At 43.8% G+C, this 17,615-nt stretch overlaps 1 protein-coding gene across 2 annotated transcripts in view; it reads right to left on the bottom strand.

The window, feature by feature from the left end:
• Mctp (multiple C2 domain and transmembrane region protein) overlaps positions 1 to 17,615 on the bottom strand; it is a 239,592-nt gene that overhangs the window by 145,480 nt on the left and 76,497 nt on the right. Inside the window, exon 2 of one of the 2 annotated variants that reach the window (XM_069302136.1) lies at positions 6,655 to 6,985. The exons of the other annotated variant lie outside the window; for it this stretch is intronic. Within the exon in view, the coding sequence (XP_069158237.1) occupies positions 6,655 to 6,676 (22 nt within the window). The 5' untranslated portion in view covers positions 6,677 to 6,985. The remainder of the gene's footprint in view (positions 1 to 6,654; positions 6,986 to 17,615) is intronic. 2 annotated transcript variants of the gene reach the window in all.

Raw genomic sequence — 17,615 nt, 5'->3', positions numbered from 1 at the left:
TGCGCTATTACAGCATTACATATTTCCCTGTATTGTGTAATCTTGCAAGGTACAGTGAATAGGTGGTAGCAACTGCTATTAAGGCAGACTGAAAGCCAATTAAATGCTAGCTAAACGCAGGCCCCAAGAATGCTAGAATGCTGGCTAGAATCTACCTTAATAGCACCGTAACTCTACTTCAGATCAACAACACCACCATAACCTAAGCATCACACAAGCAAGAGAATAGCTTGAACTACCTACCAAGCAACAGCCTAGTGGACCAAACTCTTCACAAGTCAAGTCTGGCCTTGGGCCGGGGAGTAGAAGAACTCCCAGAACCTCATCAACCAGGTACCCCATCCCTTTGTGTTTAAACAATAAACATATTTTCAAATTCAATCACACCATAAGTCAAAGTATTTTTCTCGTGCTTCTCTACATTGTTTTTCAAATGCCCCAGACACTGAATAACAGACCACGCCCAAGGCAAGGAGCCAGGTGTACATAGATAGGCAGGTGTGTCTACACTCCCCTCTCTACACCTGGTGTGTGTGTGTGTTTAGGTACACCTAAAAACTCGCAAACAATGAACTTGGCACTCGGGGACCTATTTTTTTTTGGTTGTTTACACCCAAGCGACACAGCTGGCCGCATGCGTGGTATGGTTGGCAGGTGGACTGGCTGATTGGGTCGCTACTTGGCTGTTGGCAGAATGGGAGGCAACACAAGGTTATCCCACAGGATAAAACGCTGCGCGCTAGGCACCTGTTTCGTCCGTGTTATTTATGCTACTATCACAGTCAAAACAAACTCTTACACTGTAATATAAGAATTACTGTAACAGATTTACAAGCCTACGTACAGCAGGCGTAATTTAGATACAATTATTTACATTAATTTTCCACGGGAGACATCTCCCGTCACGCAGGGTGCAGTCGCACCTCCACAGATCTCCAGTATCAGCTCTTGATACTGGTGGCTCAAAAGGGCCACCACTTACGGGCTATTCATGCCCGTGCCACCTTTTGGGTGGCTTAATCTTCATCAATCAATCAATTAATGTTCACTCTAAGACTAGAATTAACGAAAAACACACACTTGGATCCTTGGTGGGATCCAAGAGTCAATGCTCGACCCTGCAGACACAAATAGGTGAGTACACACACACACAAACACATGTGTATGAGTACACAAACACAGGGTCGAAAAACACACTTAAGGGCTTAGATCAGCAAACTGAAATAAACAGGATTTACAACTCACTGCCTACCAGTCTGCTTGCTGCCTGATTTTCTGTTTGTTCTACTGCCTGCCTGTTTGTCCCTCTACCTTTTCATTTGCACTTTCGCGAGGGAGGGGAAGGAGGAAGGAAAGATGAAGTGGGAAAAGGGGAGAGACGAAAAGAGCATGGAGAAACTACCACCACCCTCACCTTCATGTGTTGTTGATTCGAGACCTTGTTAAAGGTAACATAAAGGTGATCACACTGACAAGGGAAGCGAGGACTAGAAATTGAAAACCAGGACAGGAATATAAACTAAATTAAATATATATTTCATTCACAGGAATATATACTAAAATAATATATATTTATATATTCACAGGAATATATAGTAAATATTATATTGTCTCGCAGATCTCTATGAGTGATGAGACATGGAGAGAAAAGCTGGTAGAGACAGCAGACACTTCTTGTGGCAATATAATCATAGAACCAAAGCGAGTTCGGGAAGAGGAGTCCGCGTTGCCATCAACATTAGACCCAAGAGCGTACACAACTGTGTGTTCAAACACACAGCGTGTCTAAAGGGGTGATTGATTTTTGATGAAGATTAAGCCAGCCAAAAGGTGGCACGGGCATGCCACCATGTTTGGGTTGCATGCCCGTATTTTGAAAACGAAATAACAAGAAAGGGCAAACGCAGTACCAACTCACAAGAGAGGAGCTCATGTCGATTAAGGCAGCGTCTGGGATACTCACAGACGTAGGTTCGAATCCTCGTCACGGCCCTTGTGGATTTGTTTACAAGAAAGGAGGCACAAAGGAGGTTAATTACTAACAGGTATTTATTCCGTGTAAAGTGCATCAGGGTGAGAATATTGGGGCAGACAAACTTTCCAGTAAAGGGGCAACATGGATTGGATAAAGTTACATCTTACAAACTTTATATTTCCATGACAATACGAAACAAAAGAAAGGACTGAGTAAACTGCATCTTCCTAAACGGTCGGTCGGGAGTCGGTCGAGCGGACAGCACGAGGGACTTGTGATCCTGTGGTCCTGGGTTCGATCCCAGGCGCCGGGGAGAAACAATGGGCAGAGTTTATTTCAACCTATGCCCCTGTTACCTAGCAGTAAATAGGTACCTGGGTGTTAGTCAGCTGTCACAGGCTGCTTCCTGGGGGTGGAGGCCTGATCGAGGACCGGGCCGCGGGGACACTAAAAAGCCCCGAAATCATCTCAAGATAACCTCATGACTGTCAGAAGGGCCTTAGCACACTGTTCCTCACGAAGAACAAGATCAATTATAACATAACTAGGAAATACTGAAATTTAAGCTACATAGAGCTAGACCAAACTTTACTTTTCCATAGTCACTATTAGCTAACTACTAAATCAGTAGTTCAGTTCTACCATCCATTATTCTTCCCTCCTTGTTCACTAAGACTTCCCGGAGGAGGAATAGTAGGCAGACAAAATCAAACATTTTTCTTATTCACACGGAAGTCACAATTGCGTGATGCATCAAATCCACAACGGCAGTGACGAGGATTCGAACCTGCGTCCGGGAGCATCCCAGACGCTTCAGGTTCGAATCCTCGTCACGGCCCTTGTGGATTTGTTCATTTTTCTTATACTATAATAGCATAGTTTAGAAAACTTTAGTTTAGTATGCTAAAGTATAATATTCTAAACTATAGAATATATAGTTTAGAATATTATTATTTTAAATACATACAATCATAATATTATATAATACATAATACTAATGATAATAAGTGATAAAAACATCTACGAAATTGATGTGTACTTTTTGTGGGAAGGTTAAAGTCGGCCATTTTTCAAGTAATTTATTATAATTATACAAATTTAAAAAAATGAATTACCATACATTCTAATATTTACACAGAGCATATCGAAGCTTACGAAGACCTTTGAGCACCATCGAGCCCCAGGATTCTGTTGTGCTCTCGGCACAGGCCAAGATGGGAGACATCAAGAATCTATCAGGGGAATTGTGGAAGGTCATCTTCAAGTCTTCAGTGAGGACAGATCGTAGATTCTTCAGAACGTCTTCGAGATAAGACGGGCCATACTCACGTAACCATGGCACTGATAGGAGCTCTTTCATTGTACGCGTCTTAATATTTACTCTACTTAGCAAGCTCTGCAAAACCGTTTCAAAATAAATCAAGTCTATGGTGACGGTCATGCCTCTGTCCAGCATCTCGTATGTGGCCGTGTCCACTTTAGACAGGGCCTCTGGACTCAGGCTCGACATTCCGAAGTCAATTAGAAATACGTCAGGAAGATCACGGTCGCTTGGAGACGGGGACATGGAGTTTCCTGGGGTCACCATGATGTTGCGGCCGTGGATGTCGCCGTGTACAACTCCACGACGATGGAGCTCACGCAGGCGGACGCCCAGCCTCAGGACGATGTAGATCAGGTACCAGTCGGGTTGGTGGTGCTGGATGGCGTCACGAAGAGTCATCTGTCCCCTTGAAGACATCACGAACGACGGAGGGTTGTCACACACGGCCAGCAAACTGGGAGCGCCTCCAGCTTCTCCCCGAAGCCTGTCCAAGATGTACAGCTCTCTCTTGAAGTCTACCTCAACATTATTCTTCATCACCTTCAGGATGGCCTGGCCTCCCTGCCAGGGAACACGACCTACCACACCATATTCGCCCTCAGAGATAAAATCAAGCTGGGACATAAGGTCATTAAGTTGATTACTGGACAGAAGAACCGGACAATTCATTTTCAGACTACTCGTCCTCCTCACAGACTACCGTATGTGACTACTGAAAAGCGCCCCACTTCAGCTTTTATTTATACTAGGTGTGGTGAGAGGGTGAGAAATGGGGGGAGGGGGGTGAAGTTCACCATATTTAATAAATCATTGGAAGGCAGATTTACGGGATCACCATAGCCCGTGCTAAATGGACATTTCGTTCTGAGTAGCTAAATTTAAACAAAAAACAACAGTCAGGCACTCTAGGTTGCTAATGTGGTACCAATTTTCAAGGAGATAGATCATGTATATGAGTGGGATTGGGTGGTTATAGATAGGAGCTGCCTCGTATGGGCCAATAGGCCTTCTGCAGTTGCCTTTGTTCTTATCATCACTTGCGTCAAACTATCGGCCAGTTAGCTACACTAGTATTTACCCAAGTCTCTTGTGGGAAAGTTACTTGAATCAATAATTGCAAATACCATTCGTCTTCATCTTGAAAAACATATATTAATTACAAATGGCCGTTAAAAACAAATTTGATATCATTTTATTCATGCATAGTTGAGGCAGTTGATCGTGATAAGGTTTGTGATAGGTCCCTTGAGTGTTTCATCAAGCGTGGGTTGGACTAATACGAGTGGGATTAGTTGATTACAAATAGGAGCTGCCTCCTATTTGAAGGCCTTCAGTGGTTACCTTTATTTTTATGTTGTGAACCTTGACTTTAGCAAAGCTTTTGATACAGTGCCACATGAAAGACCGATTAAGAACATAAGAACAAAGGCAACTGCAGAAGGCCTATTGCCCATACGAGGCAGCTCCTAACTATAACCCCCCAATCCCACACATAAACATGTCCAACCCGCGCTTGAAACAGTCGAGGGACCCCACCTCCAACACGTTACGCGGTAATTGGTTCGATAAATCAACAACCCTCTTACTGAACCAGTATTTTCCCAAGTCTTTCCTAAATCTAAACGCATCCAATTTATATCCATGTTCTGTCTTGTGTTGATACTTTTAATACCTTATTAATATCCCCTTTGTTGTGTCCATTCATCCACTTGTAAATCTCTATCATGTCACCCCTAACTTTTCGCCTTTCCAGTGAATGCAACTTGTGGTTTGGTCACAATAGTCATTACATTTCAAGGCCCCAAAAAGCAACATGCTGGAGTGCGTTGAACTGTCGAGTGGCGGTCTTGCTGACCTCATGTCCCAGCAGGAAGTTATCGCCAAAGGCACTTACAGCGTTGTGGGGCGCGTTCCCTGGCAGGGAGGCCAGGCCATCCTGAAGGTGATGAAGAAGCATACCGCACTCATCTTCAGGAGAGAGCTCTTCATCTTGGATAGACTAAAAGGTCAGGGCGGTGCTCCTCTCGTGCTCGCAGTGTGCGACGAACCAAGAGCCATGGTTATATCCTCTGTGGGCGAGGTTACACTCACAGAATTCCTCCGGCGAAACCTATCGGACTGGTACATGATCTATACCGTTATCAGTGTTGGTGTGCGCCTGCGCGAGCTTCACGACTGTGGGGTTATTCACGGTGACATTCACGGCTCCAATGTGATGGTGACTGTCCCCCCTAGCGTCTATAGCCCTCCGGAAGTTTTCCTAATTGACTTCGGTCTGTCCACGCTCACCAAAGAGGCCCGGGCTGATGTTGACGCGCAAACGCAGAAAATGCTAAATAAAAACATGACATACTCCATAGATGTCAAGTTTTTTGGGATGCTTCTTGATAAAATCATTGGTAAGATGCAGATGAAGTTAGTCTCCATGATGGAGATTTTAACCATGACGTGGCCATTTGAAGCCGAGCCAGCGGCCCTTGACTGCGTGATACAGAGGCTAAACTTAGTACTTACTGAGGACTTGAAAATTATTCTTCCTAAAACTTTCGACGCGTGCTTCAAGCTGCGTCCTGACCATTTCTCCAAAGAATCTTCAGTTTCCGGGGAATTGTTATCTTCTACGGTTTCCCCTTAAAAGCCACATTCCCAACCTTGTATACATTTTCCGATTTGTAATTTAAAATCATTTTTATTAATTGCAAAGTACGCAGGCGATGACTAATAACGTGGCTGAAGATGTAAAAGACATAAGAACAAAGGCAACTGCAGAAGGCCTATTGGCCCATACGAGGCAGCTCCTATCTATAACCACCCAATCCAAAAGACGAGACGACGATGTTTCGGTCTTTCCTAGACCATTATCAGGACAATTATCAAGTCGACTGTTTTGATAATAGTCCAGAACGGCCGGAAACGTCTTCGTCTCCTCACCGTCTAGTCTTCATATTTACAATGGTTTGTATGTTGTAAAAACACTGTTGTATGGGTTGTGCCGCAGCTTTAATAAATGGTAATAAATATGTGCATCTTTGACTTAACCACATTTAGCAAAAATCGATTGTTTGATGATAATCCAACTTACCTATTTTTTATGGATAGTTTTTTTTTTTGGGGGGGGGGGGGAAGGTTGATATAGGAGGACTTTGACATATAGTTTCTTTAGGAAAATTGTTAGGTTAACCTATCATTATCTTTCTCAATAGGAAAATTAGAACTAAGGGAACTGCAGGTCCATTGTGCAGGTCCAAGACAGTTCCTATTTTCCATTTACCCAATCTCATACACATGTGTGTAACCTACGCTTGAAACAATCATGAGAGAGAGAGAGAGAGACAGACAGACAGAGAACACTTACCAGCTCCTGGGACCTTGAGCATGACTAGGTACCCGCTACGTCATGGCCGTTTCCTCTCAGGTGCTGACGTCACTCCATCGTTGCTCGTCCTCCGGGCCAATCACAGGCGCGGAACACCACCGCACATCACGTCACCTCCCCCGCCAGGCCAATGACTGGCGAACACGTCACTGGTTTTCCTGACCAATCACTGTCAAGGCACACATCCTTCCTCCACCAATCAAAACACAATTTTTTTCCAATGTTGTTTTTCAATTCACATATCACTGTACAATTTCATTTGTTTATATAAACTTTCCGCCACGAAACTTATCACATTTTAAGAATCAAACTGTAGAAAAGAGAATGTGTTAATTAAAGCCACGAAAGTTAATATTTACCACAACGTATTGTATTTACATACGTATGTGTATGTATTTACATACACAACGAAACACTTTAATCATCTAATACACAACGAGATGAATAAAGTGTTTCACCACAAAAATGAAGTATTAGGTTACACGATTGGTAGACCGCTGAATTATCTTTCTGATTCCGTAATAACAAGGTTTATTGAGCCCTAAAAAACTTATTTATATGACCCTTAAGATCATAAAACTCTGAAAGAAAGATAGAATCGATAGAGCTTTCAATCTCGATTCTTGGGTAGACTCGAATCAGGGAAAGCTAGGCTGTAGCTTCCAACAGAACAATAAGACTTATCCTTAAATGATATTACGCCTTATCTGCAGGCGATGAGTTACAATAACGTGGCTAAAGTAAGTTGACCAGACCACACACTAGAAGGTGAAGGGACGACGACGTTTCGGTCCGTACTTACGCCTTATCTCCTATCTTTTCCCCTACACACCCAACTCAATGACCTCACGGCCACTGGGGTTATGCAATCCACCTCCCTATCGAAGAACAAGGTGTTCCATTGGAGAAATCAATCGCCTCATTTGACTTAGGATTTGCGCACGGCTGAAATTTGAATTTTGAAACGCGGGTAAATTAAATGAGAATTCTTAGCTATACCAATTCAGGAATTTCTCACGTTCAGAGCCCGGATGAAAATACCTGGCTTGGAAGTACGCATAACACCACAATATAAGACTGATTAGAGACTGTAAGGACGCACTGGAAGATCCACCCACCCATGGTCATCTTCGTTAAACTTAACGTTACGGGAAAGAATAATTCTCTAGACGAGGCTTTCTGACACCAGACTCGGCTGTCATCCTCAAGGCCACCACGAGGTTAGATGAAGAGCGCTACCTTCATCCAACTACGCCCCGCTCCTGTGCCAGGCAAGTCCACTACGGACTCACCATAGCCCGTGCTACTTGCCCCCGCTCCTGTGCCAGGTAAGCAACGGGCTCACCAAAGCCCGTGCTACTTGGAACTTGTCCCGTGTAGCTGAATCTATAACAACAACAACATCCAACTACACACACACAAAAGGGGTTTGCCGAGCGCCGGAGTAGGTAGAGGCACATTACTCATTACACGGTCCCGCCCAGCTCTATACTTGTTTCAAGGTCAACACCACCCTACTAACTCCATCGACTTGAGAATGGTCCAGGACGGACCGAAACGTCGTCGTCCCTTCACCTTCTAGTGTGTGGTCTGGCCAACATACTTTAGCCAGGTTATTGTGATTCGTTGTCTGCATACTAACTCCATTGCAAACGGCCCCCAACAGGTACTCACCTAGTTGTGTTTGCAGGGGGTTGAGCTTTAGCTCTTTGGTCCCGCCTCTCAACCGTCAATCAACAGGTATACAATGTTCCTGAGCCTATTGGGCTCTATCATATCTACACTTGAAACTGTGTATGGAGTCAGCCTCCACCACATCACTTCCTAATGCATTCCATTTGTCAACCACTATAATAAAGAAAGGTGTGATCCTTGTCATATTTTCATTGTTTGTAAACAAAACACCACAACCAACGTTATCCCTCCAGACAACGAAGCGGGTCCGCCTGTCCCGTGGCTCTCACCCACACCCCTTCAACCGAGGAATCAATGTATAGACTAGGCCAGTCACCAGCACCCTCCCCTCTCCCTCCCTCCCCCCCCCCCCACCCGCGTCAACACATTCCGGTCCTACTCTGACCTTACAATGACCCTACCACCCCCAACCCCAACCCGTCACTCCTCAAAGGCTTTCATCTCCCATTTCATTTTCACCTTCAGTTTTCATCGAAAACTTTTATTAAGACAAGATGTTGAAGTTCTTGCGAGACGGGATCAAGAATAAACCATTTGGGGTTTACGGCTCATGCTGTGTGATATGAAAAATTGGTTTACTGTGAATTATAAAATATATATAGATGTAGCATTTTCCTTTGTAAATTGATGTAAATATGATCTTTATATTGTATATTAATTAATAAAGGAAAACAATCTTATTATTCCTATTATAGTGACACACATCGGGCCTCACTGCTGAGTGGACAGCGCTCTGGGGTTCCAGTCCCGAGGACCCGGGTTCGATCCCCGGCAGAGGCAGAAACAAACGAGTTTCTTTCACCCTCTTCACCTAGCAAGTAAATAGGTACCTGGGAAGCTAGACAGCTGCTGCGGGCTGCTTCCTAGGGATGCAAGTAAGAGAAATATATATAGTAGACTCAAGAGGAAAAATAAAATTGGTTAGAAAGACAGGATCCAATAACTAATAGCTCGATTCTGCAGATACAAATAATAAACACACACACACAGACCTCCCATATCCACCTGACTCTTGTCTCATTACTAAAGTGAACATCATGCTCAAGATGGAGCCCACGGAAAACACAGGAGGAAACAACATAAGACAAGAAAGCAAGAAAATATGGCGAGGATTAAAGAAAAATAAAGCAAATCACACACCACGAAAGAAAATGAACTAGCACTTAAGTAAAGGAAAGCAACAACCACTTGTGCCATAAATATAGCGTCAAGTATGAACAAAATAACATCTTCAACGAGCCATTTACTCGTCGCTAAACGAGCCTCGTCATCTTCAACGAGTCATTCCTCACGAACTATATTGGGACGCTGCTAGCCAAAGCCACCGTCCTGAGACTAAAGCCAAAGCCACCGTCCTGAGACTAAAGCCAAAGCCACCGTCCTGAGACTAAAGCCAAAGCCACCGTCCTGAGACTAAAGCCAAAGCCACAAAAAAACAACACCAATTTTGCGAGCGCGGCAGTTGTCTATAAATCACCAATTGGAAGGAAACCCTCGATATCAATACATCTTAACCGGTTAGGCCGGTAACTGGTGACCTAGTGAGGACCCGGACCGGTACCGGCTGACCTAGTGAGGACCCGGACCAGTACTGGGTGACCTAGTGAGGACCCGGGTCGATAAGGCTCCCAGGGGAGGCCTCTTAACATGTCCCAGTAATGGCTTCCGATAACCAGGTCAGGAGAGAGAGGTAGGTAAAGAGGGGAAATAAAAGATAAAAGTGTAATGGGAAAGGAAAGAGTAGGGGAGGGGAAAAACATGATTGGAAGGGTGATGGGGTGCCATTGGGAGAGGGACTATATTGAAGGTCATTAAACAACTATCAAGGGACAAACGTTCATTAATCCAGCTGACAAACCCCCCCCCCTCCCCCCGTTTATGAATGACAAACGGTTTACACACGATTCACAATTGATGACGTTCGAACAGTACTTCGCTAACGACCTCTGTCCGAATCCCCAGTCTGTAAGTCTGTACGCAGCTCGTACAGACTTACAGACTGCGTACCCACGTACGCAGCTCGTCCTCCAAACAAAGACCCAAAAGTGATTCCATGCACCCGCCAAACCCCAGCTGTTCATGAATGAAAAACGGTTTACACACGATTCACAACTGATTTCGTTCGAACACTTCCCGAACAAGTGCTTCACTGACAAATTCTATTCGAACCCACAACACTGTAAATGCTTCACCATGTACTACAAATACAAATAATCGCCAACAGACCCTAAACACCTAATCTACGTCTAACTATCCATACAACTTTAATATCTTATATTAATTTATAATATAAGAATATATTATAGAATTAATTATAATATATTATAATTAATTAATAATATATTGTTCTCATATATATATATATATATACATATATGAGAACAAACTTATTTTTAATGCACAATTCGTACAAAATTGCTGCGTCTTGGGGGAGGGGGGGGGAGCAGCTTTAACGAGCCTGGCCTGAGGAAAAGTTGCAAAAATAAAATACTAAGTTTTCCCAAAAAAACGAAGACCCACGAATAGAAAAATGGAAAATCACATTAACTTGGCGAGCCGCAATGATTTTTAGTGCATCAATTTTTGGGTTTAATGGATTTAGGCGGTAGAAATAGCGTAAGCCACTATCTCTTTAAGATGTATTTGATTGTCTCAATAAACGTACTTGAACTTCGGGGGATTTATACGACAAAGTGCGACAAGGACGGGTTGCGGCCGTGGCGTGGACTAGCCTAACTTGGACTGACAGTCGGAGTCGGCCATAGCCTGTGGCAAGGCTTCGCCTCACATTCCAACACACATCAAGGGAAGAAAATATAACCGCTCTCGTTCCTTCCCCCCGGAAGCGTGACTTGGTTGCCAATAGCGGCCAGTAATAAGAAATATTGGTCTAAAAATACATGCAAGAAACCCCGTAATTAGCACCGAGATACGCATGACAGAGTTCCCTTCCAAACAATGGGCGAGATGTTTAGGTATGTTTCCTTACACTAAACTGAAAATCCACCCATGTTGGATGCCTATGCATGGGAGGGGTAAGGCCTCCCACCCATAGACATTGATTTTGGTTCTAGACAGGAACCAATTTCATTGCCACCTTTATGTGCCCAATTACCTTACCTCACCTTCCCCACCTTCCATCGCTCCAACATATTCCCTTTGATATTTCAAGCTACTGTGAATACGAGCGGGTATCGTGTAAAACTTGGATCGTGGGTATCAGCAAGGTGCCTTCTAGGCACCATACGAGTTCAGTTGAAGTTCTGGCTGTGACACTTTTTTTTAGGCTCGTCGTCGGTGAATTGGTATGCGTGTATCTGTGGAATTCAGAGACACGAGTTTGATCCCATTGTATTGCTAAGTCTCTCCCTCGGTCCCTTCCATTCTGATCCAACCCTTTCTCAATCCCCTAACAATGGTCGCCACCCATACTGGTAGGCTGCCTGATCCCCAGCTAAGCCTAGCCGATCAGAATTCATCACCGCAAATTATACATGATATCACGGTTGAGGAGGCATTACAGAGAAACAAGGGAGTACTGGGAACAGAAACAGGGAAGGGGCGAGAAGGAGGAGGATAAGGTGAAAGAGGAGAAAGGGAGGAGAATAAAGAGAATGGGAAATTAATGCGAAGAGGGAGATTCTGTTGTGGTGTTGTGACAAGGAAGAGGAAGGATTCTTAAGTGTATGTACTTGGCTGTGTTGTGGCCTCGTGGTGCGGCGGCGTCATTAGAAGTTATTCTGCGTGAAGGCTTAAAGTCTAATCTATATCAAGGTTTCAAGTCTAATTGTATCGAGGCTTCAATTCCCATCTCTTACGTGAAGTTTAAAGTGTTAAAACGGAATGTAAACTGCGTTAAGGCTTGAAGACTAATCTCATTTTCGCGTCAACAAACCTAATATCTTTTTAAAGGCGTTTAAGTATAATCTTACTAACATTAATCCAGCCGCCACCTCTCAGTGATTCACTGCATAAAAGTGGTAGTCAGGAGTAGACCGCTGTGTTAATTCTCCTAAGCTACGGCGTGTGGTTCTCATTAAGAATGATTAATTATATTGGCAGATATCACAGATTGTCTGTTGAGGGCCAGATGCCATGAGAATTGTTTGATGGTTGAGGGCCAGATGCCATGAGAAGCCTAAGGCAATTTGAATGTGAAATATGAATGATCCATTATTCTAACATTTCGGGCAATATCTATCTAGTATTTTGAAGCTTATTTGGTCAGTAATGTTGACCCTTAATCAAGTTAGACTATTGAATGTGAACCCAATTCTAGAGACTGGTGATTTTTTTCTTTATTAAATAATATACACAATAAAGATGATATTGGAAATAACAGTAATAGCCTAGCCCAAGACTGATCCATAACCTAGCCGCAGAATGGAAATACATTCTTGCAAGTTCTTAAAAGCAGGATTAATTAGAAGTAAGTAATTATCAAAAGCCGGGAAGACAATTAGCTGGGAGGCATGGAAATAATCTGAAAAGTTGTGGTTAGCCTACAGGTAATCAACGGGTTAAACCTGGTTCTCTCTTACCCAAATTTATCTTATTGTAGTTTGTTATAAAATTTGTGTAAATTATCACACGATGGTAAAATGCGTATCGATATCGCTTTGTACTTTCCAGTCAGTATTGGAAAAGTACTGCAATTGCAAATTTGAGTATTATAAATGCCTCTGTAATGTAATATCTATGCAAAGCGAACCAATCAACAGAGCAACACAGTTCAAGGTATTATATTGCATGTTCCAGTGTGGTCTGTGTAATGTCAGCCTGTGTAGCGCCAAGTAGCCTTCAAACTTGAATTATCTGCTCAATTCTAGGATTTTTCTCCCACCCTCTAAAACAAAACAAAACTTTTGTTCAAACAAATTAGGTGACCCATACCTTAAATGGAACAATTCTGACCAACCGTAATGGGAAAACAAATAAAAGAAACTTTCCAAATTCTCAAAAATGATCGCCAACTTGTTTTGGAAACCGGATCACTCTTCTTCCAAACTTCCATCAAAATAAAACTTTTAGGATTATCGGCAATATCTGAAATCCTGGAGTCGGCAGCAGCAACATGGGTGTTAAAAGATGTACTTTTCCGTTTCATCACTGTTGTGACTGGCTATTCTCCTCTCGCCCCTTGCAGTTTCTTGCTGTCCACTAGTTTGCTTCATGAAGGGTGAAGTGGAGAGCTCAAGGGTTAAGAGAGGCGAGAGAAGGAGATAGGCGATTCACCACTTGGTCCGGGAGACATCTCCCGTCACGCAGGGTGCAGTTGCGCCTCCACAGATCTCCAGTATCATCTTTTGATACTGGTAATGGCTCGAAAGGGCCACCACTTACGGGCTATTCATGCCCGTGCCACCTCTTGGGTGGCTTAATCTTCATCAATCAATCAGATAGGCGATTCGGGTACGAAGAAGGAGGCGGGTAGAGAAGAGTAGTGGGGTGGGGGGAGGCAGGAGTTGTGTGGAGGGGGAGTGAAACAAAGAGATGGGGAAGGAGGCGAGGAGAGTGTAGAGGGAGGAAGGAGTCGTGTGGAGGGGGAGTGAAACAAAGAGATGGGGAAGGAGGCGAGGAGAGTGTAGAGGGAGGAAGGAGTGGTGTGGAGGGGGAGTGAAACAAAGAGATGGGGAAGGAGGCGAGGAGAGTGTAGAGGGAGGAAGGAGTGGTGTGGAGGAACAAAAACAAGGCTGGAGGGTGGGAGTGTTGTGGTTGGAAGGGTAAGGTGAAGGCTGTCACCCCACATTATGGAGTAGGTTACCTTGAGGTGCTTCCGGGGCTTAGTGTCCCCCGGCCCGGTCGTCGACCAGGCCTCCTGGTTGCTGGACTGATCAACCAGGCTGTTAGACGCGGCTGCTCGCAGCCTGACGTATGAGTCACAGCCTGGTTGATCAGGTAAACCTGGTAAACCTGGTAGCCCCTGCTGCCTGTCCTCTCACATAACACATCGTATCTGGACGAAAAAATCCCCCAACATTAAAGTAAGATGTACTAGAAATTGCAAAATTGACGTGATGTCCCGGTTTTTATTTTGTGGGTCGTCGGTTAGGTTAGGTTAGGTTAGGTTAGGTTAGGTTAGGTTAGGCCAGTTTAGTACATCAGTTTATTGACGTTGTGAAGGCTCGATAGGACGAGCTGTACCATGAGAGTGTAAGACACGACACTAGGTTTTCCCCATCCACTAAGTGGGATCACTCCCCGCCGCCTCAAATGAACACGAAATTGGAAATAAAACCTCTGGAGACTCGCAGATGTCAAGAAGCTGAAGACAAATACAATTAGGGCTAAGAAAAAAATTAAGATGATGGATAAAGCTGGGGGGAAAAATGGGGTAAAGGATAAAGTCTGGGTAAAACAGGTGGTGTGAAGAGTAATGCCTAGCGAACAATTTCAGGTTAAGGATAAAGCCAGAAGGGGGGGGTATACAGCTTGTGGGAAATGCTCTTCACCTTTACGGGCTATTCATGCCCGTGCCACCTCTTGGGTGGCTTAATCTGTATCAATCAATCTCGTCACTTACACAGCTACCGTGTGGACTGTTTTAGCTAAGCGTGACATCCGTCACCACTATTCAGAATTCAAGTTACCGGGCAATGCACCCCGTAGAACTTGATTGTATGGGTGCCAAGGAGTCTCAGGTATACCAATGATTTAAACAGTGCCCTGCATTGCTTTAATTTCAATACAAGTTCGAGTAAGAAGAAATCCATATATGATTGATGCAGCCTTTTCCAAGGATACGAGGCTTCAGTATTATCCAAGGACAGGCAGAGACGAGGCTTCAGCCTTCCCGAAGGCCAGGAAAAAAAGAGGTTTCGGGACCCCCACACCACAGGAACCTCTGCAGGGGCTATAAATGTAGCCAGAAAGGAGCACAGCTGAAGCCAGTGCGAAGTGGTTTCCCCCAAAGAGACAAGGGATCATGGCGACTAAAGTAGATAGATCACGAAATAATAAACCAGTCGTTCAAATGACGGCGTAGCCTATGAGACAGAACATAAATAGTGTGTAGAATCATTAAACCCAGACCTCTGCAAAGCCTAACCTTCAGCTTGATCATCATCCACAAACACACCCAGACCTCAACCAAACCTTAACAAAGCTTCACATGTGCAGAACTACATAACAATACCCTAGCCAAATTTGCTAGAAATAATAATAAATTTAAGCGTAGCCTATGTATCAATGCGTTTTTTTTTGGTGTGGCGTCAAAATCTGTTGAACTTACCGAGGTCCCCCCCCCCAAGGCAACAACTGACCTTTCCCAGGAAGCAACCCACAATAGTTTCGTAATTCCTAGGTACCTGCTACTGCCTTCGGCGTACAGAAACTTCTGACTTCATTGCCTGACCGGGAATCGAACCCAAAAACCAGTCAGTTGTGAGCTAACAGCGCTAGTAACTGCGTGATAACGATGAAATGTAGCGTTAAATAAATAACTTGTTTTTAACGAAAATATGTAAACAATGCGTCCAACGACTACCAGGACTACTACACGAACCGGGACTAGCCTAACTACCTCATTTCCAAGGCCAGTACCCCAAAGGCCGATGCACAGAAACCGCCAATCCAACGGTGCTTTAATTTGTACTACGTCGCATTTTAAACGGCCCGCTCAGCTCCGTTGAAAATAAGACATGTTTTTAACTGAGCACGAAATGCAGAAATATAATCATAGGCCTACATGCCGCCGCCAACGAACAAAGACTACCATCACACGAATGAAACTTGAATTGGAGATACACGTGAAAATAGTACTACCCATACACGACCTTCGACTCAGTTCCTCAACAACATTGGCTCTTAACTAGCAAGGAAGGACCTTGCTAGTTAAGGTGTTCAGGACCCGTGTTCTGAACACCTGTCAGAACAATTACAGATCAATTACAATTACAGTGGGTTTGCCATCGGATTTTAAAACCTATCAAACCTTATAACCTAAGTCAGCATAACCTAACCAAACCTAACCTATCCTAGCCTAACAATATGTACAGTTTTTAACAATCAGAAAGCGAGCTATGTGCGAAATGCCCCTGTGCAGGACTTGACCTTACCGCCTTACCACGCCAGAATAAGGCTATGCAACGCAGTTGTGGAATTTGCATGAATGCAAATATATATATATTAGTTTATATTGTACTGTCCTTTAAACTTAATTTATTTGGATCTAAACATATAAATGAGGTGCAGAGGTGACAGGATAAATTATAATAATCAATTATAATTATTATAATTTATCCCGGCACCTTACCCGACCTGCACCTGAAGTGCCAAGACCTGACTCGAACATGTTTCCACGAAGACCTGGTCATCCTGCACCTAATATCACCACTTTATATGCAAATAACAGCCAAATAGCCCTCCTCCCCTCCCAGGCCACCACTTCACCACCAACACAATTATCCCCAAAGTATTCCACCTGGAAGCTAATTGACCCCTACACTTATATACAGAATGCAATGATGAAGGGGACTACTAGTGACATGACTACCTTGTACTGGACTAGCATGCGTGGAAGTCAGGTGAAGCGAGATGTGACGCACAGGTGAAGCAGAGGTGACGCCAAATGATGCTAGATGATGCCATGTGAATCAAAATATAATATTTTGTTCAGCTCAATTTCATTTAATAATTGTAGAGGTCCAGCGCTCCTTGCATTGCATCGACCTGTGCTTGCAAATGTATTACAATATGAAGCTACCAATCACTCAATGAAACCCTTTCCTCATTTCCCCCCCCCTCCCAGGTGGAAATTAGAATTTAAAATTGGGTCTAAAACCTATTTCGGCTGTGCGCAAAGTCTGATTAAATTTACGGAGCGAGAAATAATTTTGTTTGATAGGAAAGAGTATGAAGATGGAGGTGGTGGTGAGTGGAGGAGGTGGAGGTGTTGGTGGGTGAATGGAGGTGGTGGAGATCCAAGCAATCTATCTAGAGCCAGGCTACAATCTATCTAGAGCCAGGCTACAATCTATCTAGAGCCAGGCTACAATCTATCTAGAGCCAGGCTACAATCTAATCTCATTTGAGATGCTTCGCACGCAACACATTTTTAAATTATTAAAACAACATATCTGGTTATGGTTGATTGGGTTGGATCATATTATGCAAGATGAGCTTACATTACGTTAGATTAAATTAGCGTAGGTCGGGCTGGGTTGGATTAGATTATGACTTTATACGTCCACACATTTAATTCGCTTCAGTTCCTATACTATCGACAGTAGAATACAACAAAACAT

The sequence above is a fragment of the Procambarus clarkii genome, chromosome 47, assembly GCF_040958095.1.
Source record: "Procambarus clarkii isolate CNS0578487 chromosome 47, FALCON_Pclarkii_2.0, whole genome shotgun sequence".
Classification (NCBI taxonomy): domain Eukaryota; kingdom Metazoa; phylum Arthropoda; class Malacostraca; order Decapoda; family Cambaridae; genus Procambarus; species Procambarus clarkii.
This window is presented reverse-complemented; position numbering and strand designations above follow the sequence as displayed.